This window comes from Emydura macquarii, unplaced genomic scaffold (genome assembly GCF_026122565.2).
Source record: "Emydura macquarii macquarii isolate MOO-44397 ecotype Brisbane River unplaced genomic scaffold, CSIRO-AGI_Emac_v2 contig_1790, whole genome shotgun sequence".
In the NCBI taxonomy this organism is placed as follows: domain Eukaryota; kingdom Metazoa; phylum Chordata; order Testudines; family Chelidae; genus Emydura; species Emydura macquarii.
In genome coordinates this window covers 26,289,646-26,312,703 of record NW_027131927.1, presented here as the reverse complement: position 1 = coordinate 26,312,703, position 23,058 = coordinate 26,289,646, and the positions used below count along the sequence as shown (strand labels likewise).

At 38.4% G+C, this 23,058-nt stretch overlaps 1 protein-coding gene across 2 annotated transcripts in view; it reads right to left on the bottom strand.

Annotated features, from left to right (window-relative positions):
• CCSER1 (coiled-coil serine rich protein 1) overlaps positions 1–23,058 on the bottom strand; it is a 1,029,451-nt gene that overhangs the window by 184,814 nt on the left and 821,579 nt on the right. The window contains exons 10-11 of one of the 2 annotated variants that reach the window (XM_067557176.1): positions 14,240–14,285; positions 11,101–11,394 (exon numbers count right to left, since the gene is read on the bottom strand). The exons of the other annotated variant lie outside the window; for it this stretch is intronic. Of the exons in view, the coding sequence (XP_067413277.1) occupies positions 11,348–11,394; positions 14,240–14,285 (93 nt within the window). The 3' untranslated portion in view covers positions 11,101–11,347. Of the gene's footprint in view, positions 1–11,100; positions 11,395–14,239; positions 14,286–23,058 lie in introns of those variants that run through there. 2 annotated transcript variants of the gene reach the window in all.

Genomic DNA, 23,058 nt, shown 5'->3' with positions numbered 1-23,058 from the left:
GGAGTTAAATAACTATCTCAGCTGTTGCAAATCAGCTAATCCCCCGAAGATTGAAATGCTGACCGAAACAAAACAAATAGTTTTTAATTTAGCTTTTGAGATCAACTTTAACTTTTTTATTCCGTTTTTGTTGCATAAGGGAAAAATGTAAAGTACAATTGAAGGCTCCAATCCCATGAACACTTATAAACGTGTACTGTAGATGTGTGAGCAGCCCTGTTAAAGTCAATAGGACTACACACACCTGTGTAAAAACTCACAAGGTTGGAGACTAAAGCCATAATCCTCGTTTCATAAAATAATGTTACATTTGTTCACCATTTTATATTACATAATAAGTAAACTCAAAAAGAAGAACTGAAGCAAAGAGGAAAGAGAAACAAATCACAGAAAACAATGTTTTAATTTAAAACCCTTCCAATTATTATATTTGTATAAGGCCATTTCAGTGCCCATCAGAAAGCTAGCAGCTTTCTAGCAGGAGATTTCTGACACTTGAGGGGGCAGAGTAAGAACCCTTTCATCCAACTTTAGAAGTATCACTGGTTATGAATTTTCTATCCTCTCTGCAGATAAGATCAATTGATCTGATTCACGACAGTCTCTCTGGCTCCACAGAAGATTTGTCACAGCAGGAGGGAGCTAATGCATCATTTTCCCTGATAGAGTTTCCTCCAGCTTCAAGAGTGGAGATTTTAGCTGTGCCAACACTAGGATATTTTTCCTAAAATTTCCCATCCTTGCTACCACCTGCAGCCCTTTAGACTAATTAACACAGTCTGGTCTGTAATGCAAAAGTTGCAGGTGTCTGATACCCATGCTGACATTATTAGATTTATCATTATTATTACATCACCTTCAATATAATCAATTGTGAGGTGCTTTAGACTCACCTGCAGAACCCAACAGATGAATACAGAGTGCTAGGATGACCAATTGCTCATCCTTCATCATGACTCTGACTTCCATTTTTTTGTTAAGTCAACGTGTGTGAGTCAGATATGTGTGACAGAGAGATGTCAGGAGCTGCAGTGTCACTAGTAAACTGACAACAATTAGTTCCACTTTGCACTTTTGTCAAACAAGACACAGTTGGTTCCCTGCTTTCCCAGTATCTGAATAAGAAGAAGCTAGTGCTTGTTAGAAACCCCTGAAACTGGTAGGGGGCTGTGCCTGCACACTTGATGGAAGGTGTATGCCTGTCAAATGTCAAAATGATTCACAGCCTCCAAGTCTTACTGAATTCATCTTTACTTCCAGATTCCCAGGTAGCAGGGGAGACTAGAAATGCCTTTTTTCACCTGCCTCACCTGTGACTTTGACCACTGTAGGTGAGGCTCTCTCTAAAGATCAGACAGTAGTTTCAGCCAGTGCAGAAAGTGGCTGCCTGCCTATTAGGTAGCATAGACGGGTGAGAGCTTAGTACATCTGTGCTCTGCATTACTTGCTGACTGTAGTTTCACTTGTGGGTGCAACTCTAGGTGCTGAATACAATCAGAAAGTCCCAAAAATTGTCTAAAAACACTTCTCACCCTATAACTCACGATAGCAGTTGCAACTCACGGTCCCATAAGGCTGTCAATCCCTATGGCTGAATTTGGCAGAGAGGAGAAAGAAGGGTGTTTTCAATAGCTTTGCCTCCACTATGGAATGTAGTCAATCTATAGCTAAACCAATATAGCAAAACAGTACCCAAATATCCCAGCGAACTAACCCCACCATAGTTTTGGCTGATAGTCACAATTCTTCCATTTTGCAAACATTTTGTGAACCTGTATTCATAAGAAAGTAAATGGAAATCAAAAGGACTGGGAAAAGTTTGCACTAGTGAAAAGCTGAGAGTATTCACTATGAAAGTGCACCTATGGCTGCTCTGAAAACCTCTATTACTACAGCATAATAGATGTGAACAATCATGTTTGTGGATAATCTGTAAACGGTGGGAGGAGAGAGAGAAAGACTCTTCCTGTGGATAAAGTTAGGGAACAGAAACAATCCTATGTGGCTCGGGTGACCAGTCACACAGTGAGAAATAGTGGCTAGTTCAAGCTCACATGCAAATCATAGGCTCCTTGCCTATACAAGCTATTCATCACATGACTCAATATAACAAACATATTCATAAAAATCGCAGACTGTTGGTGGATAATCAGCTAATTCTCCAGCATGCGTGTACAGGTCACCTGCCAGGATTATCTGGATATCTCTCACTTAATTATTTCCTGGCCATTGTGGGAACATTGGTGCATCTTAATCCCCCCTAGTCTCTGCTTGTGGCACATAATAGTCTAGTCTCCTGTGGGTTTAATACTTTGGTCTCATTTTGGTTGTTGGGTTTAATGTGTGGGTGCAGGGTGGGGTTGGTGGCCTGTGATATACGGGAGGTCGGACTAGGTGATCTAATGGTCCCTTCTGGCCTCGAACTCTATGACTATCATGGTGTTTGGGTTTCTCAAAACTGGATCTCATTAAATATTTCTTCCATTTATTATTCCCTTATTAATGAAGGTAAATTATGCCCTGCCGATAGGTCTAATCAGGGAATTCAAATGCAAACAAACAAACAAAAGCCACACAGCAGCCAAGAACCTTAGAAGTTTCACTGTCTGTTCTAAATCTAAACTCTGTGGTTTCTTGAGTGGGTTCTAAATTTGGTAAAATGAATTCTCCCATCCCCAGAATTTTAAAATAATTACTTTCACTGTACTAATGCTTGTTTCTATGGAAATAGGAGTGAGAGCAGGAGCCACCAGCAGAGGAATCAGAGTTCTTTCTGTGAAATAAAATGCTATTAAAAATAGTAATAAATGAATAAGGTGGTTTAAGATTCCCAAATTCTTAACAGAATATATATTTAATCTCATTTTACAAGTAATAGCCATGATCCAGCTCTCACTGAAGTTCATGGGATTTTAGCTTTCGATTTCAATGGGAGCAGGAGTGGGCCTAAATAGCTGAAAATCCATCTTCTATTTAAGGTCTGATCCAAAACGCACTGAAGTCAGTGGGAGAATTTTTCAATGACTTCAATGGGCTTTAATCAGGCACAGGAGTGGAACCACTGAATCAAAGGTAAGCACGCACAAGATCGAGGCCCTACAGATTTAATGATAGTGTGTTTCCTTTACAATACCTGATAACAATGTTAACATATAAAGAAGTGTATGGGGGCACAGCCTTCTACTTCAGGTGAAGGGTAGACTGTTTATTTTAATTCTTGTGTTTTTTTAAATGTGCCTCTCTGGCACATGCACCTTAAACATTCATACACTTTATTTAAAAAAAAAAAAAAAAAAGCAGCTCATCTATTTAGCCAATCAGAATTAAATTCCTGTACACCTCACCCATTCTCAGAAATCTGAAAACAGATAGGCTGTCCAGTGTCCACTAAAAGTTAATAAACATGGACCCTGATCTTGTGTACACTTAAGCATGCAAGTAGTTCTGCTGAGTTAAATGCCTAAACCTACTCACATGTATGTTTGCAAGACTGGGGCTTTGGTGTCTTTTGGACCAAACAGTTGAAAGAGAGTTCAAAAGATAAGACTCCTCTCACTGAGTGTACCATGCCAGGAGACTAGCAGCTTGAATGCCTCCCTCCAGGGCTAGCGATGCCATTAGCTATTGCAAGAGAACTACACGATCTTTATGTCTGAACCCTGACAGTATAAGCTACAGCCTTAACAGGTAAAAGCTTGACAGCTCAGCCTTCAAATACATATTTATTTGCAATTTTTAAATCTACAGATATGCACAGTTAATTAACCAGTGACTCAAACCGTTTTCTTTTCCATTTTTAAAAAACACCTTCTCAGTTCACCTTTAATTTTAGCAGATGATTGCCAGATGAGAATTGCTTTCAGAAATAGGATCAAAAATATTTTTGGAGCCAAAGGTAAACCGATACATTCTAAAGATTGTAGCATTTTAACTAGAAAAATAGCTTCAATAATACTTACATATTTTTAAAAGTACTCCAGTTAGTTTTGTGTCCTTTTTAATCTCAAAATATTTTATATTGTTCTAATGTTTATATTGTTTAAATGTGTGTTTTAATAGAAGCAACAACATACTTGAAGTGGGGTAATTGCACCATGTATTTATATTTCCAAGGAGATTTAACTATTTATTGACATACATGCATACATAAAATAAATCATGACCAATAATGAAGCAATTCTTCAAAGTTATAGATAAAGGCCTGTTCAATAGATTTACAATAAAAATAAACTGCTCCTCAGTGCCTTTCTTCTTTTCCCCCTCTCTTTGAATTACATTAATACTCTACTTGCTTTCGCTATAACCGTTTAATTCCAGCAGCATCAGAGTCAAGGCATCACTTACATAAAGTATGGCAATTATTTTTCACAAACTCTCAGTTTGAGGGAGTGCTACAACATCAACAGCTAGTACTCTTTACATGGAAGTATTTGCAAAACTAAAGAGTTTCTATATTGTATTTCACTGGAACACAACCAATTTTAAGAAATAAACCTTCAAATACCAAAACAAAAAAACTTGCAAACTAATATTTATGTCCAATTTTGGTTATGCCATGAAAGTTTCCAGATATGACCCTGGATGTCCTGATTTGCAGTGCTGTTTATCTCTGTGTAAAAAATTTAAGGTAAAACACTAAAAAGGGTTCAAAGTAATTTGCTTCAAACTGAAAACTTTAAATAAGTTTCAGTAATTCAAACTACAAAAACTGTAGCAGAGAAGAAAGACTATTCTGGGAAATTGCCACTAGAGAAGTTTAAGAAAGGACCATTCTGTCAAGAAGTGATTGATATGGTAGAGAGAAGACTTTTTTATTTCCCCTTTCATCTTGAAAGATGTATCATTAAAGGTAGAGAACAGAAGCCTACTGTGCCATTTTCTCTGATTATCATGAATTATGTAATAGGGGTGGGGCATTATTTCTAAAGGCACATCTTATTTTTTTGAGAGTTCAGTGTTTACAGTATCTAAATGGAATTACATTTGAATGAGGTTAATTTTCTTCCCATTGCATATTCACATCCACCCACACTTTAAAACAACTATGCTGCCTGAGTGAAGGTGTCACTGACATACCACACAATTGTTAGACACTACTTTCAGAACACGAACTTCAAATAACTATTGAGCTGAGGTGATGATTGCATAAAGCACATGAAACCAAGTAGTACTTGAAGGAAACAGTAGCATAAATAATGCAACTATCTTACACAGGAATTGCCATATAGAATCAGATCCATGGTCCCCCACTATTACCCCCTTTTCGACTCCAGGGGCTAGTGAAAGTTTCGGGCCCTGAACGTGATCCAGCCGGGAGTAGATATTGATGATACAGTCTGATATTTTCCTTGATGCCATCTTGTTTATTTACAAAAAACATGTAAAGTCCTGCTTCTCTGAATGCAGGAGGAATAAAAAATACAGGTAGCTTCTTTGCCTATAGCCACAAACCTCTTCTTCCAGCACCTTACACAGAAGCCTCTAGCTCCTTGCAGGGTCATACAGTGTGATTGTTCAGGTTGTCCCACTGTCTCTCCCAGTTTCTCTTCCTCCAGTTTGTCCAGCCCACACACACACAAAACAGTCCCATCAATCAAAACCCTCAGCCCCTGCATTTTAAAACTCTTGGGGGGGGGGGTACATGATACATATTCTAGTCAGCATTTACAGTACTTGTGTTTTTGAGCACTTCTGCCATTGTTTCAGCCACCTGATTACAATTGCTTCAATACATTTGTTCTGAATGGAAGGTGGCAGCCATGCCTGATCCAAAATGATGTTTAGCACAACCCATAACAATATAGTCCAGTAACCTATCTCCAACAGTGGCCAGAACCTGATGCTTCAGAGGAAAGTGCAAGACACCCATCAATAGGAAGACATGGGATAATTGGTCCCAATAATCTCCTAACCTCTAATAGTTAGAGATTGGTTTAAGCCCTCATAGACTTTAAGGCCAGAAGGGACCATCATTGATCATCTAGTCTGGTTATATAGCCTTTCAAAAACTGTATTTTAGCATTAACTATAAATCTGGATATTCTTGTTATACACATAAATGCACAACCCCTCTTTTCATCTTGCTAACTTTTTTTGCCTCAATGACATTGAATGGCTATAACTTCCATAGTCTAATTATATTTTGTATTAAAAAGTATTTTCTTTGATCTGTTTTGAAATTGCTGCCTCTCTCTTTCATTAAATGTCCCTTGTTCTTGTGCTGTGAAACAAAAGAGAACAAAAGCTACCATTCTACCCTCCCTATATCATTCATTATTTTATATATTTTATCCTGTGCCTATAAAGGAAGCAATCCTAATCTTTTCAATCTCATAGCTCACATTTTTTCCCCAGTGTGCATTACATGGCATTTACCATCATCGAACAAGAGAACCCTGTATTGAATGTGCCAAGAACCCACCAATAAATCTCAGGAACTCTCTGGGGGTCATGTGAATACAACATGGAAGTAGATGTCTTGCATATCAAGAGGCATGAACAACATGCATTTTTTTAGTGAAGGAATGATGGCCACAAGTCTGACAATGCAGAACTTCAGCTTGCGAATGGAATGGTTGAGGAGATCCAAAATTGGTCTCCATCTCCCTTTCTTCTTGGGTACCAGAAAATAGTTGGAATAGAACCCTGTGCCCTGAAAGGCTGCGGGGACTGGCTCCTCTCTGCAGCAGGGAGTCCTCATCTAGAATAAGAATACTGTCATGAAAGCGATCCTTGGGATGGGGTCGAGATGTCAGATGTGGAGAAGGTAGCATCATAAACTCGATGGTATAGCCATATCAAATGACATTCAGGACCAACTTGTCCATTGTTATTGTGCTCAACACAGGCAAAGAGAGTTTGAGATGGCCCTTGAAAGTGGTGGCTGGAAAGAATGTTCAGATGCAAAGTGATCAATAACTCTCTAGTTGCACTTAGAAATATCGCTTACGTGAAGAATGAGTGTGTTGCGCAGAAGACTGCACCACTGGAACATGTGGACAGGAATCTGTGGACCTTTGAGCATTTCTATGGAGGCTCTAGGCAGTAGAATTGGGGAGTTCTGTAGCATTGCATAGATGGCAGGAAGTAAAATTTTCATTTTGGCATTGGTGTATACATGTGGATCACATGGTGGCTAGAATCTTTCAGTGAGTGTAAGGAATCATCTGTTTACTGATTGAAGAGGTGTGATTCATCAAAAGGGAGGTCCTCAGTCGTGTTCTGTAATTCTCTAGAGAAACCTGAGGAATATAACCAGGACTCCCTCTTCATGACAATTCCATTTGCCAATATGTGTGAGGACATGTATGCTGAATCAACCACAGCCTAAAGCATGGACCTGATGATCAACTTGCCTTCCTCTAAAATGGCTTGGAATTTGGCATGTGATCCTGCTGAGGTAGCTCATCCACAAAATCCACCAGTTGCCCATAGATTACAAAATCATATTTGGCCATCAGTGCCAGGTAGTTTGAGATTCGCAACTGGAGGGTGGCCGAGAAGACTTTTTGACCCATAAGGTCTAACCTTTTACCCTTCTTGTCAGGGAAGGGTGGGGGGGAGCGTGGATGCTGTTTAGTTCCTCTGTGGTAGCCTGAATCACCAGGGAATTGGGTGGATGATGTGAACAGAAACTCAGATCCCTTAGGGGTGGGGGACATAATATCTTTTTTCTGCCCCTTTTGGGGTGTGGGATCACATGGCCAGGGTATGCCAAACAGTGCGTGCCAGTTGGAGAATGGCATCATTGATTGGAAGAGCCACCCTGGCCAGTTTTGATGCATGCAAAATGTCTAGTAGTTGGTGCTGACTGTCCTGCATCTCTTGCAACAGGATCTGAAGAGCATTAGCTGTCCTCGGTAGCAGCTCTTGAAACTGACGATAGTCGTCTGGGGGAGAGAAGGGCGTTGACGACCCCGACAAGGGAAACCTCTTTGGATCCATCGATACCAGGTTAATCAGCACATCATCTAGCCTCAGTTCTGAACGTCTACTCAACGAAGGATGGGATGGTGAAGCAGGGGAGTCTTCCTGCGTTGAACAAGACTGTTCTGAAGGTGAATATTGGGGCCACAATTTCCAATATGGCCAACCTGGTTGATTGTACTGTTGCTGCGACTGTGTCCACTACTACTTAGTGGCTCAGCTACTGTTAATTCTTAAACTAACTTCTACATGTTACTTAAAACTAAGGCAACAATAGCCTTTCTTCTTGAGTGCTCTAAGGCTAGTTGTTCCAGTGCAATCACTTCAAGTGTTGCAAAACTCCTTCTCTAACTTTGTTCCATTGTCCTATTTGACCAGGCTATATGCAGGTGGGTAGCTGAAGTTCCCTGCTTTTTTTTAAAACTTGGTTGCCTTTTTGATTTCCCGCAATGTGTGCACTCAATATGTTTTTCTTAATCCGGAGATTGATTGTCTATTCCTATTAGTACATTTGTATTATTCTTACAGCTGGGATTTGTATCCACACAGACTCAACTGTGTAATCCCACTCCATTCATAATTTTATCTCATTAGCTTCTATGGATTCCTTTCTTTACAGCACTTCAATCTCAGCTCTCTGATGCCTGTCCTTCCTGTATAGTTTATAGCCAGACATTATAGTATTCCATTGATTTTTGTCAAGATTCTACCATGTTTCAATAAGGCCTATTAGATCAATGTTCACTTCCATTGCCAGACATTAGAGTTTAGTACACTTATTTTTGCTTTTAAGTGAAAAATGGTAAGCATTTCCCATGAAAAATTTCACACATGAAAAATTTTCTTAGCAACTGCCTCTCACTCTGCACCCAGAATAGCAATTGCATAAAAGTGTGACACTTCAGAGGCCAGACTTCACCTCGAACTAGCTAGGAGGTAAAACTTCCTTAGTAAAGGGTCTACTGCTGTGAATGTTTTGCTTGAAATTAGGCTGTTCCTAAGTCTTAGTCCCTTCAGGATATGGTGAAAGATTCACCAATTCATGCAGATATTGTAATAGAAGAAGAAAGTCTATTCTATAGACTTTCACCATTTCAATAAAAGGCTCTGTAGAAAAGGAGAGTGCCATGGCTCAGTTAGGTGGAAATCCTCATAGCAGACTGATCTATATGTGCTCAGATTCCATGGTTATTTTAGAAATGCCTGAAACAATAACCATATTACATTTTTTGAATTCACTGTTCATCGGGTAACATGCCTGGTTTTCTGAAGTTATCAGACCCCAAATGTGTAAGTCATAGCAACAGTCAGTGAAAGAGAAACCAGAAGTTTGACTGTCTTCTGAGTACTTCTAATGCTATTGGACTTGTTAAATTTTAAGTGGTTAAAGATATGCTATGAACATACACAACTCAAAAGGGCACTAAATTTCATACATTGAACTCTTATTTCAGTAGACAACTTAATATCTCAGGAGAGGGTAATAATGAGTATACCTCAAGCCATGAAAATAATCATTACAAATCTTTAACAGTTTATGGGTAGAAGAACATAGGATTTTTATGACATAAGAAAATCGAGTAGGTTTTCCTACTGGTAGGTCCTTTCCATTATAAGAGTTGGCAGCTGTGCCTCTTTAGTTGCTTCCATTACTGCCCTTGAAAATATATTTTGTCTTTATGGTACCTTGAAGATATCTTCATCTGTCTTATAGTGTCTCCTGAACAGCTCCACAACTGGCGTTAGGCCTATGAAGCATAAAGTTCCCTCTGATCTCAGATGAATTTATAATGCAGAGGCTAGGCACTATCTAAATATGATGAAATACTCTAATAACGTAAAGTATACTTTAAGGAGAATAGTCTGATATTAATAGTGTAATTTAAAAATAAAATATTCCAAAATTAAAATAGACCAATATACCAACATCTAGTATCTTTCACAAGTACCCATGCGCTTTCTTCTATTTAATGTTTGCAAATATGGACTGAAGGATACTTTTATCATTTTCTTTTCACAGATCGATTTCTTTGTATTTTGATGCAATGAAGTGCAAAATCCACCTATCTACCTATGAACATAGTTTATACTGGTCATTTGAGATTATTTATTGCTCCCTATTTATATTTGTTGAATTATTTATGTCACCAGAGTATCAGAGTCTCTCTCAAAGAGTAATATCATTTATCCTCACATCACCCCTGGGTATTATTCATTTTTTTCCAGAGAGAAAAATCTGAGGAAGTGAGGGATTAAGACTGAATTTTTCAATAATCTCCATTCTCTTTAGGTGTCCACTGGATACCCCTAAGACCTGATTTTGTTCATCCACCAAAGCAATCTTACTCAAGAGGAACTGCAAGTCCTCAGTGCTTCTGAAAAAGAGGCCCCAAGTTTCTCAAGCTGGGCACCCAAAAAAGAAAGCATCCAAAAAAAGTAGACCTTTTAACATTTTTTACTTAATGACTTGTCTATGGTCCTATAGGAAGTCTGTTGCGGAGCTGTGATTAGAAACCAGATTTCCCATCTCATCACCACCCTTCCTCTCATCTTGTTATGATGGATAAGTGCCCCAGCTTAGTATTATTTTATCAGCACATCATTATATCTTTCTTTCACTTTCTATGTCACTGATACATGGTGAACCAACCTAACCCCAATATTTATCATTACAGCCTTTTACTGTTACAATAAAACCTCAGAGTTATGAACATCTCAGGAGTAGTGGTTGTCTGTAACTCTGAAATGTTCATAACTCTGAACAAAATGTTATGGCTGTTCTTTCAGAAGTTTACAACTGAACATTGACTTAATACAGCTTTGAAACTTTGCTATGCAGAAGAAAATACTGCTTTCCCTTTATTTTTTTAATAATTTATGTTTAACACAGTGCTGCACGATAATTGATTATTTTGTGTGTGTCTGCTTCCGCTTGATTACATGCTTCCACTTCCAAATGAGGTGTGTGTGGTTGACTGGTCAGTTTGTAACTCTGAGGTTCTACTGTACTTCTGTTTACCTTGGACTTTTTCCACATATTGCCCTCTGTCTTTGAATCTTATTTTAATCCAAATTACAAACGTAATCAGATTTATATTCAGTATCGGTTGCTTGTTTCCCCACTTCCCACTCTACTGAAGTCTTCCATGAAAAACAGAACTAACGTCACACACTGATCCTTTTTAATTAGTGTTTTTACATGTCATGAAAGCAGCAAGCCTCAAATTATGTACACAAATTATACACTTATCGTTGCAATTGGTGTTTCCTAGTTTACAGCCAGGTAGTTAAAATGCCCCATTAGTAGGAGCTGCTTCTTTTAACAAGCTTTTAAAATCATCTCATTTTCTATTACTCATTAAGTTGTTGCTTTTCATCAGTAGCTTCACGATGCTGCTAGAGAAAATCTGAGATCACCGAATTAATAGAAAGCCCCTTCCACTTCATGCCCTTGAGTTGTGAAGATGCCTGGAAATACATATGATTTCCCAGTGATTCTTAAGATAACCATGCGGTTGAAGGATGATGCACCCTGCCCACTTTATGGGGACATGAACCAAACATTGCTGACAACATAACACACTGGAAACCCTGTAAGTATGAATTCAGAGGATCAAATTAATCATCAGTCTATTTCTGCTCAAGTCAGTGGTGTTTCCCCAGTTTTATATTTGGACCAATTAGTTTTTACTAACTTTAGCCTTTCCTGAAGGCTATAGGAGGACGTGATATTTGCCCAGTGAGATTAATTCTTTGATGGGCTGAGCACTTGCTGTGAGATGCAGGGTCCTCTCAGCTCCAATTTTCTTCAGTGAGAGCAGAGAATTCTCATTACCTTGTAGGATTAGAATCATTGACACTAATGGCTAGATTCCGATTTGGAATCAATGCCCATGCAAGGGAGTACTTGCTCACTTACTCTCTCCATAGAGCAGGGTGTTAAGGTGTGGGGAACGGGTGGAGCCTGGACTCCAACTGCCTTACTCACCAGCCAGAATAGCTCAACTCTATGCAGTAATTTACTATTACTATTGACTGATAGTGAATTACCACCACTTTCAGTAAGGAGAGAGCAGGGGAGGGAGTAAATAGGTTCTATTCTTGGGCTATTGCATTGTATGTATCCACCCTTACTTAGGGATGTACCCAAGGTCAAATTCTAGCCCTTCGATAATACATTGTCTCAGTGTCAATGTCTCAGCTTTGCTACAATATTTACAATCCAGAAATGTCTTTACCTCTAACTATAGGTAGCAACAGAAAAACATCTGGGGAAAATACCATATTCTATTGATATTATGGATATCCCAGGATATTATGGTTAAAACACAAATCTTCTCTGTATATATAATTCTAGCCACCTATCTCTCTAATCTTTGTGTTTTGGTTTTTGCCTGGTACATTGCTGTTTTAGAAACTCTCTCAACCTGACCATCTTACCACAGTTAGTCTTATTTTTCCTTGCAAGGCTTGATATCTTTTGGTGTGTATTATTATTTCCTAACTATCCCTTCATGTATTTAGTTGTTCTTTATTCCTCTCTGCATGCCTCACAGTCCTACTCCTTTCTTTATGTCCACAAATTTAGTCACATCTCTACCAAATGAACCACCTTCTTCTGTCTGCATTGTGTTTCCTATGTTCACATTCTAAGTGCATCAGTTCTATCTGTTCCGAAGTAGTCCAGATTCCTTATAAAGGAGGAATCTGTAGAGATAGTGATACCTTCATATTGTTAATTACTTATAAATAAATTTTAAAATGTCATGTAATCCCACATCCATAGTCTCGACTAATTTAGTATATCATGTAAACCAGTAGTAAGGACTAACAAGTGAAAATAAGTCAAAGCAGACAAAAGTTCTAATGTTCATTTCTCTAGACTCCGAAATATATACATCTCAGACACAAAAATAGTTTAGGAAAGAGGTAAAATCATTGGTGAATAGACAAATAATAATTTGCCTGGAATGTGAATTCCTTCCACTGTACCTTTAACTAGCATAATGTGAGCACAATTAAAATAGCTTATCTAAATAGTTTTTTTTTCTCCTGTAGTCCTATCCAGAAGAACTCAAACATCTCAGATACTTACACAAGAAAGAGGAAAGTGAAATACAGATTACATTTTTTTTAAATTATTTTTTTGCAAGACCCACATTTGAGGACAAATGCTGTTTATTTTCCTATTGATTCACAGTTCAGCCGTGGTGAATTTATGCAAGCAACACGTTTAGCACTGCCAACAGTGAAGGAAAGCATTGTTCAACTTGGACTGTACTTAGAAAATAAGCCTGTAATGTCATATTAGGATGGATATATTTGGCATTCAGTGCAGATGCAGTGCACAATAATGGTAATAATGCAATTGCTGTTTATATGCATGTAGAACAAACTGATATCTTTGAGATGGACATTTAGATGAGGGAAGGTAGGAGAGAGACAGAGATGGACTCAGGGAATGTTAAAAGTTTTTCTCTCAAAGTCTGATGGCACTTTGGAGACTCTACATATTAAATTTACATATATTTCAATTGCAGAAAGATGATATTAAGGCAGACAGGTTGTCAGAGAGATCATCTGGAACTAGAATGCAAGTCTCTCTCCTCCTGTACTGGCATAGGGTTTAAAATAAAGCTCAGCTAGCTTGCTACTTCTTCCTGTTTTGGTAACTTTTTAAGGTAGGGTGAATATTATCAATGTTAATGGGGAATTTTAAGTAAAAGAGGCAGAGTTTTCACTAATGGACCCCCGTCTATAACTCAAGGGGTGACTGGTTTGTGAACCAGATTGTTCAGAAGCAATGGCTCAGATACAAAAAATGCTGAATACACAGAACCATACTCCTGGCACAAAGCTGTTTGATTTTGTATTTCTTAGTCTGTTTACAATCGTGGCAGAGTTTTGGTTTTATTTGCATGATAGAGGAGAACTGGTCACAGATATTAACCAGTAGATAGGGAAAAAATCATGCACAACCTCTGATGTTTGTGTTCAATGATATGTTTAAGAGCTGAGCTGAGGTGACTGTCCTTACTTCTTCCAGACTTTGAGGCATTATGGGATTTTCTTCCCTTCTTGCAACTCTATAGTGAACAGTGCAGCTCTAATTTACAATGCGCTGGACAAAAGACAAACAAGTAAGGAAAAACGGGGCAATAGAAATCATTAGCTACAAACACGTTACTGGCAATATACAACACTTGTGATTGCATATTGACCTTAGGGCATTTAGTCTATATTGGCATGCCATGCTACAGCACATGAACACATAGTCATCTTTACAACACAGAGCGGAATTTAAGAGACTCACATAACTGCCTGCGAGAAGGTACAGGAGCACTTCCATAAGCTGTGCCCTGTAAATAAAACACATTTTTTTTTTTGGAGCAAGGCATGTTAGGATTAACAGTAGCAAATGAAAAAAAAAATGACAAAACATGAAGAAAATGAAGGCAAGTGAAACAAAATAAAAAGAGACTCTTTAGATAAAGCAGCTTGTTATTACTGAAGAATTGCCGTTCCTATTTTCAGAGAAACATAAATTATAATAGAGAAGGTTCTCTGAGTAATCCACCCATCAACAGACACAATGAGCCAAAAACAGAAAAAAAATTACAGCGTAAGACAGCACATTCAAACTTGTCAAATTAAGTTTGATGAAAAGTAGAACACAAAGTATATATTAATATGGCCACCCTAAAAAAATAGATTCAGTTACATCAATTTCTTAACTCAGTCATTGTTTGAAAGTACAGTATATTTTAAAGCAGTACCAGAGTCATTGCAGTACAGTTTGTTTCCTGTCACTCCCTCCTCACTTTCCCTCCAAAACTATTTAACAAGTATTCTGTGATTCATTTTCATGAAAGTTGAACCACTAGCTGACAGGAAGCTGCTTTATTAAATCCTTAATCAATAGATACCATAATTCCTTCAACAGATAGAGAACAATATCCTACATGTATTGTTGCGATAATTGCGCTGTACCTCTGAATCACAGTCTATTCATTGTTCTGTTTACATAAAGAAGCTATGAATCAAATGCCAAGTGTGTCATCTTGGTGGTGACTTTGGCACAAAATTTGTAAGATAACAATGGCTGGCAGAGAAAGAAGATACAGTAAATAGAGATTCCTACACGATCAATACATACTATATACATAATATAGTGTACTCTATGTGTATAGTGCATGTGTGTACACACTATATATATATATATATATATATATACACATATACACATATACACACCTATATATATAGTTGTTTAAACAAAGTTTGTTCTACCGCTTTCCCTGAGATTCACATAGCTGTTGGAATTTATTTTATGGCATCATTTTATTTTACAGGGCTTGTATTGTGTATTACACAGGCACTTTTCTAACACCCTCCTGTCCAAGTAACTAATTATTTCACTGTCACTAATATTACTTATTTTCCCAGACCTGAAGAACTCCGTATAAGCTCAAAAGTTCGTCTCTCTGACCAACAGAAGTTGTTCCAATAAGATATTACCTTACCTTAATATTACCTTAATATCATAGGCCCAACACAGCTACAATGACACTGCACTAATATTATTTATTACTTAGGATACATGGCTGCACAGCTGAGGCCACTGCTTGCAAATGATGGCCCAAATATACCAAGTGTAATGTATTTTAAGTAATTTGGCTTGTCAGTTCATAATGACTGGTTCCCTCCTGTAATTGTCATAAGGACCTGATTCACCACAGAATTAATCCAGTGTTATCCCAGTGTAATGATTTAAATAGATCGAAAGTTAAGCACCTAAATCCATATTTAGCCCCTATAAACCCAGTTTAGGCACCAAATTCTAAATTTTGGTGCTTAAGTGGCCATTTAGATGGCTACTTATGGATTTAAGGTTGATTTTTGAAACAGACCAGAGGATTTCAACTTTGGGTCCCTGCAGTATTCATCCAAAATTTAAGTTCTGTTTTATCCTCTTTCCTTAACAAACTGACCCCTATTATCTGTGAGGGAAGGTGGGAGCCAGATCTTGGATGAAATTCTGGTCCCATTTAAATAAATGGAAAAACTTCTATTGACTTCACTGGGACCAGGATTTCACCCTTGAGCTTTACAGGTTGGATCTGTTTGTCAAAAATATTGCCCTAGATCAGAGGTGGGCAAACTACAGCCCGTGGGCTGCATACGGCCCATCTGAGCTTTTCATCAGGCCTTCCAGCTCAACCAGTGGTCCCGCAAGCTCCATGCAAGTGGTCCGCAGAAAGGTTGCAGAACAAGCTATGCGGAGCGGCAGCTGCTTCCCCTCCCAGTCCCACCCCTTCCCCTTGCCCCTCTTCCACCACGTGGGGCCCAGCGGTGCCCTGGCCAGAGTGTGGCAACTGACCCCTCTTCCCTCCCCCCCTTCTCCCACCACGTGGGCCCAGTGGTGCCCTGACTGGAATCACTCCTGGAGTATTAATGGCCCTCTATACAATTTATATAACCAGATGTGACCCTCAGGACAAAAAGTTTGCCCACCCTTGCCTTAGATTGTCTCCTATCTTAAGATATATTCAATGAAGGAAGTAGAGGGTGGGGCCTCCAGGAACAAGGTACACCTCCCTGATTCTCATGGTGAACACATAACAGCTATGGCCCACTGTATAAATAACAGGATAGGACTTACTCTTACTTATGCCAATGGACAATATTTTCTATGGGACCATATGCCAGTTACCAACTGGCATAATGAATGAACATTCCATCCCATCCCACCCCAACATGCCCTCTATGCCAGTTAGTGCTAGGATGAAGGAAGCAGTTGCCTTAGAAACTGATTATCTCACTTTACACCAGCTCAGAACTTTCCTATATTTCTCTGAGAATTCCCTGAGAATTATCAGCTGGCCATGTAAGGTTAGTTACCCCCACTTTGTACGACATGAGCTGTGCAAAGTGGCCTGAAGAAGAAGATAGAACATAATGGCCCAGCTGATGCTTTACATTCCATAATCGTGGCCAACCTTAGAAACTTACCAATTTCCTTATACAACTAAATACTGTTACCTCAATATTTGCAGTAATCCACAAGTATATTATATTAGGTTCAGGGAATACTGAAAATATTGAGGTAACGTCTATTAATTTCAGTCAAAACTAGCAAGTTTTCTAATGGCAATGGAAACATCCTGGCATCTCTATGAATCTTACTGTTGTATGCCACCATGAGAACAAAACAGACAGAATGTTACCTTTGCCTCATACATCTTCCTTCAGCTGACCTAAACACAGGTTGGCCACAGCTGAGAATTCAGCCCATTGACTTAAGTAAGGTATAAATACTGATGCATCTAATTACCTGCAAGCAAGTAACTGATACAATTTAAAGTTAATTAGACTCTTCCTTTTCTGCTAACAATTAAGCGTCTTGAATCTACAGTAATTAATGCTTTATTAACTTACAGTGAGAACTGTCTGGGGCACTGACAAAAAAATCAGGGAATTTGGTGCCTTATCAAGGCTGGAGAGACGTGCCTATTTCTTCTTGAGATTCTCAGATAGGCTATGTGATATTTTGATGTGGGGCTCCTTTAATTTCTCCTGTTGAAACTGCTCTACTTTGGATAAGTAATTAAAGAATCATTGGAGCAGTGGACTGGATCCAGAGTCTTCCATCCTGGGTGAATCATCTGACCACCAGACTATAGAATCATTCTGGATATGTCTACACTGCAATTGACACCCAGGGATTGAACTCAGGCTCAAGCCAACCCCCTCCTCCATCTGCAATACAAATTATTCTAGGCCAGGGCTCACACTCAGGGTCCCAACACTCTATAGGGGTGGAGAGTGTGAGCTTGAGACAGTGGGTTTACAAATGAGTGTAGATGCTCAAGCCTAGGTTAAGAAACCCAGGGTCTTCTAACTTGAGTTCTACTAACCCTGGCTTACATTGCATGTAGACAAACTGCCTCATGCATGCTCTTTCTCTGGCCCAATGACTCCAGTTATTTAATCCAAAATGGAAAAACTTCTACAGGAGAGCTTGAAGGAGCTCCCATCAGAATATCCCATAGCCCAGTGGTTAGAGCACTCTCCTGAGAGATCAGAGACCCCTGTTCAAATCTTCTCTCTATCAGACAGAAGGGAGAATTGAGCAAGTAGTCTCCCACCACCCATGTGAGTACCCTGATCACTGGGCTAAAGATCATAAGGGAGGCCCTCCTTCTCCAGGCTCTTAAAATAAATGCCTTAGCTGCCTGAACTGAAGAGAGGTTCACAGCTGAGAATCCTAAAGCAGAGACAGACACAGAACTTCCTAAGAAAGGCAGGGATTAGGACACACCCCTCTTGTCAGCATCTTTCATTGGCTAATTTAGGCTGGGAGCTGCCAAGCCTGCTGGCTTTTGTGAATCCCATTCTTTAGGCACCTATCTCCCTCCATTTATTATAGAGGAATCCCTTAACAAAGACTTTGTGAATCCCAGTGATTTTCTAAGTGCCTAAAAGTTAAATGTTGTGACACTGAGTATGGTATTGCCTAACAACCTTTGTGAATGCAGCCAGCCATCTCCTCAGTTTAATTTAAAACTTGAGGCCTTGCCCACTTATAATTAAAAAGCACATGGCAGTTTTGTAAAGAGTAAGGATATTAACTCTGGTGTTCTATCCATATTCTAAATAGTGTATTCACATTCTTTCCTACCTAATTTTCTCTTACAGTTTCAGTTAGATATAATATACTTGAAAAGTTTCTTAAACTGTAGCATAGTGCTGCTGCCTGCTAACCAACAGCTACTGCATCCCAGCCACAACGGAGCTGGATTTCTATGGTGGCTGAAGTGATAAAGTTTGCAAAGTATCCTGTGATCCTTGGGGACACGGGATGCTATATAAGCATAATATATTAGTATTCATCATCTAAAAGTATATAAATATTGTAGATGAGTGATTGCCTTATTGTTCCTAAATTAATGATTCATGAAATCAACACAATCTTCTTATGTTGCTGTGAGACTATACTTTCCCCATCTTTTTGCTGCATGGATTTAGGAGAGAGAACACCAAGAGAACTGTCTCTCTCAGACTATTGTCTACTATATAATAATCTGTGATATATTTGTCTTCCTTCTCATTATTCAAGGGTTCAAAGTAGGACACTTATGAACGCACCATAAGGTGATCACACATTTTACATGGAGTTAACTTGTTTTCTGTATATACCACGTGAATGGTACCTTACAAAGATGGATCTCAAAGGGAAAAGGAATATTATGTAGAGTTTGCATGTTAAGAGCCAACCTGTAACGTACTGGCTTGTGCATACCTATACTATTCACCTCTATGGGATGGGACTAAATCTGCTAAAATGTTTTTGATGTTATCCCCCTCCACTGGCTGGTATATGAAGTCATTTACTCTTGGCAGTAAATGGGAAATCTCCAATATTTTGAGCAGCAGAAGCCTATAATTTGGGAACATTGACAGATTTTTTTCACCGCAATAACATTGACAGAAGCAATGTCCAGTTCCTCCTGCTGTCATGAGGAACATCAAGATGGTAAGCCTTTGAATTGGGAAGGAAAAGATATAAATATAACGGAGGACAATACACTGAACCTGGGAGAGTCTTAAGACACCAAAATGAGAAACAGAGGAGCCCTCAAGATAAAAGCTGTTTCCATCTCACGATCTCTAAGTATGTGGATCTTCTACTATGCTAATAAAGAGAAAGGGCTGATGAGAGTTTATGCACACACATAGGTAAATACTCTTTTTATATAGATTTAAAAAAATCTCTTTTAAAGAATAGCTTTCATGAACTGGGAAACAGAGGAGCTTTTGCATTACAATGGAGAAAATGCTAAAAGTACCGTAGGTGAAGTGCAGTGTTACAAATGTAACCAGACTGACTTTTTCCCATTCTTCCACCCTCCCCTAAAAAGGAGGAAGATGCTATTTGTTCCAGGTATATCGGTCTGTAAAAGGGTCAAAAAGCCATTGCAAATGTGTGGCTGCAATAACTGTGGTTCATTAAATCAGCCTGAGTTTTTTGCCAACATATGTTACGCTATTGAAGTAGTCTTTAAACACTTACAGTGCTATTATAAAACCTATAATTGTTTTAAATATATTTTTGGACCTTTGAAGCAAATCCCTCTTCTGTGAGAGAAGTCTCTCATATTTTAATGATATGGTGTTCAGATGTACTAAACAATTGCAGCTCTCACTGAAATCAAGGTAGCTATGGGTACTCAGTACCTTTGAGACCATCTCTCTCTCTCTACGACAGAGATATAACCACTCAAACTTATGCACACACATATGTGCAATGTGTTATCTTTTTCCTGCTGTTTATCTGTTAAAATAGCTGAAGACCATTGCACCGTCTAGCTTGTTTTCGAAGTGAAAAACCAAAGATTTAAAACCCTATGAAATTAAAATATAGGACAGTAAAGTGGATTCATAATCTCAGGATCATTGTGCACATTGGTTTCTGTATTGGTAGAATTAATTATAATCTATTATAATCCTAGAGGCTGAAATCAGCACTCATTTGCTGGTTACTAGTACTCACAGATAAAGACTGCTAGAGTAATAATAAGGGAACCCAGTGGCAGGCTTTCTGGTTGGAAGTGAGGCAGAAGCTTTTTACACCATTTGCTTCAGGAATGTGGTCATTTATTTCAATTTAGAAACAATTAAATGGAGCAGTCTTTTATTAACTGATTTCACTCTGTAATCAGTGAGAACTTGGACTATATGGAAGATCATAATTCAAATTCTGACCTGATTTACGCTAGTATATATCTGGAGTAAATCCATTAAGTTCCATAAAGTTATTCTGAATTTGCACTGATGTGAATGAGATCAGAATCTAGCACAAAGTCCATTGATAAATTCTGCACGAGATAAAAAAAGTACCTCCCATCTGATAAAGGTTCACCCTCTGTTGCAAGGCTATCTTTGTTTTTGCTCTTACACCTGCAGCTCATCCTATATTTATGGCACTCACTCATTATTCCTGTAGGAATGTTTGATTACCCAAGATATGTCCAAAATAAATGTGGATTTTATGCACCAAATAAACAGGGATGTTGTTGCTCTGTTTATATTCATTCAGTCAGTCATTTCTAATTTCTTTTCACGATGCTTCTTAAAATGCAATCAGAATACGACAAACCTGAATTCTTCTCAAAAGCACTATCAATTTTTTAATATTTGTAAGGTGGAAAATATGACATGATTCTCTTCAGAAGTCACAGTAACTAAATGCCAACAGCTCCAGTGAGATCACCAAGCAATTTGGCTTTAGGTTGCCACTTTATTTTATTTTCATGCTTTACCAAAACCAGTTTTCTGCCAATTTTTAGAGTAATAACTTGAAACAACATCCAGCCTAACCAATTGTGACTGCTGCTCTTCTGGGACAGCAACAGCAAGGGAGCCTGAATGAAAACAAGGATTCATAATATAGACTACTAAAGGCAAAATAATCTAGATGTATATTAGATTGCTGTTGGACTCTTTCAGTAAACTACTTCAGCAGTTTGTCCCTCCCAATCCCAAAGTTATTTCATCTGTTATTAGCTCTATTGTATATGGTGATTCAAGTCCCGAGGCGTCACCTTCAGCAACTTTCAAGACCGAGCACTGCAATATACAAACCTATCAAATCAATTCAGTTGAATTGAAGACCCCCTATGCAGCAGCAGCAACCCCCCCCCCCCCCCCCAAATAACGTTGTCCCTTTTGTGTCACTTTCTATGAGGAACATTCATAAAGATGTGTATTGACAATAGGCAAATCACTATTTGAAAAAAAAAAATTTTTTTTAAATATACAGTAAGTGTCCTAATTTCTTAAGTACAAATCCACCTATTAACAGGATAGTTATAAAAAGACAAAATATTTTGGTTTTTGTAGGTGCATTATTTGTAGAAGGAATTCTCCTTATATGGGAGGTATATAAAATATGGACCAAGAAAAAATATCTGTTTCTCACAGTGAAAATGGGAATGATACCTTTGTATCAGCACAACCCATTAGTTCTTTATTTAAGATAAAAAGGCATAATCTTAAAACTAATAGACAATATTTAAGTTGTCATTATTGCCACATGAAATATTCTTATGTTAAACTGATGAAACCTCATGGAGATTTTGGTAATTGAAAGTGTGTCATTTGTTAGATTCTGTTGAAGGGCTAATACCTGTGAATTTCAATATCTTTTCTACTGGTGTTATGAACTATTGAGTTGTAGAAAATTATTTTCTCAATATTTGATGGCAAACCATTCATTAATATATAGAATTCCAGTACCTGGAGATGGTAAAGGCATGTTGGATCCCTGAACCCATCCCTCTGCCTGGGGCAGGATATGTTGTTCCATTACATTAACAAACTTCTTGTTCTAGCCTCTAAGATGCTTCACGTTTCCATCCTCCATGGTTTTCTGCTCTTATCATTTTTTGTGTTACCCCTCCATTTTACCAGCAATGCCAGCCACAATGTCCCATTTGTCTGGTACTCACACAGCTGTCTCCATGCTTTCTTGCTTGCTTGTCGCTTGAATTTGCCGATATTACCTTCTCATCCAAATCCCTCTATTAAACCTATTTTTATCACTATAAGAAATTAGTCAATTAACAGGGTATATGAAGGGGGGCAACTGGAGATCGTTTGCTTGAATTTAATTAATATCTGAACTAACAAAAACATGGGCCTAACAAGACATGCCACACTTCACCTCAACCACATTGCCTGCTGCAGCCCTTTATCCCAACCTTCATCTGTTTGCCTTTTTAATATGAAAAGCTCTTCGGAATAGGGACATAGTCTTCCTGTTTGTTTGTACAGTACCTAGCACGTTAATCTCTATGAACCTAGCACTATAATATAATAATTATTATAATGATAAATTGCTTAGCCTTGATGGCAATCATCTGAGGAGGAATTTGAGCCACCTTCAATTATTTTGAAAAGGATCGGTGGAAATCCAGACACTAGATAATTAATATTTAGGGGCACTTTGCTGGATATAAACACCCAGCTGTATACTTATACTTTCTGCTGTAGTTAATCCAGGTATGAGTTGGATGTACTTTGTAGTTCAAAATCAGTTTTTTGCCAACAAGAATTGGGTAAAATAATGCA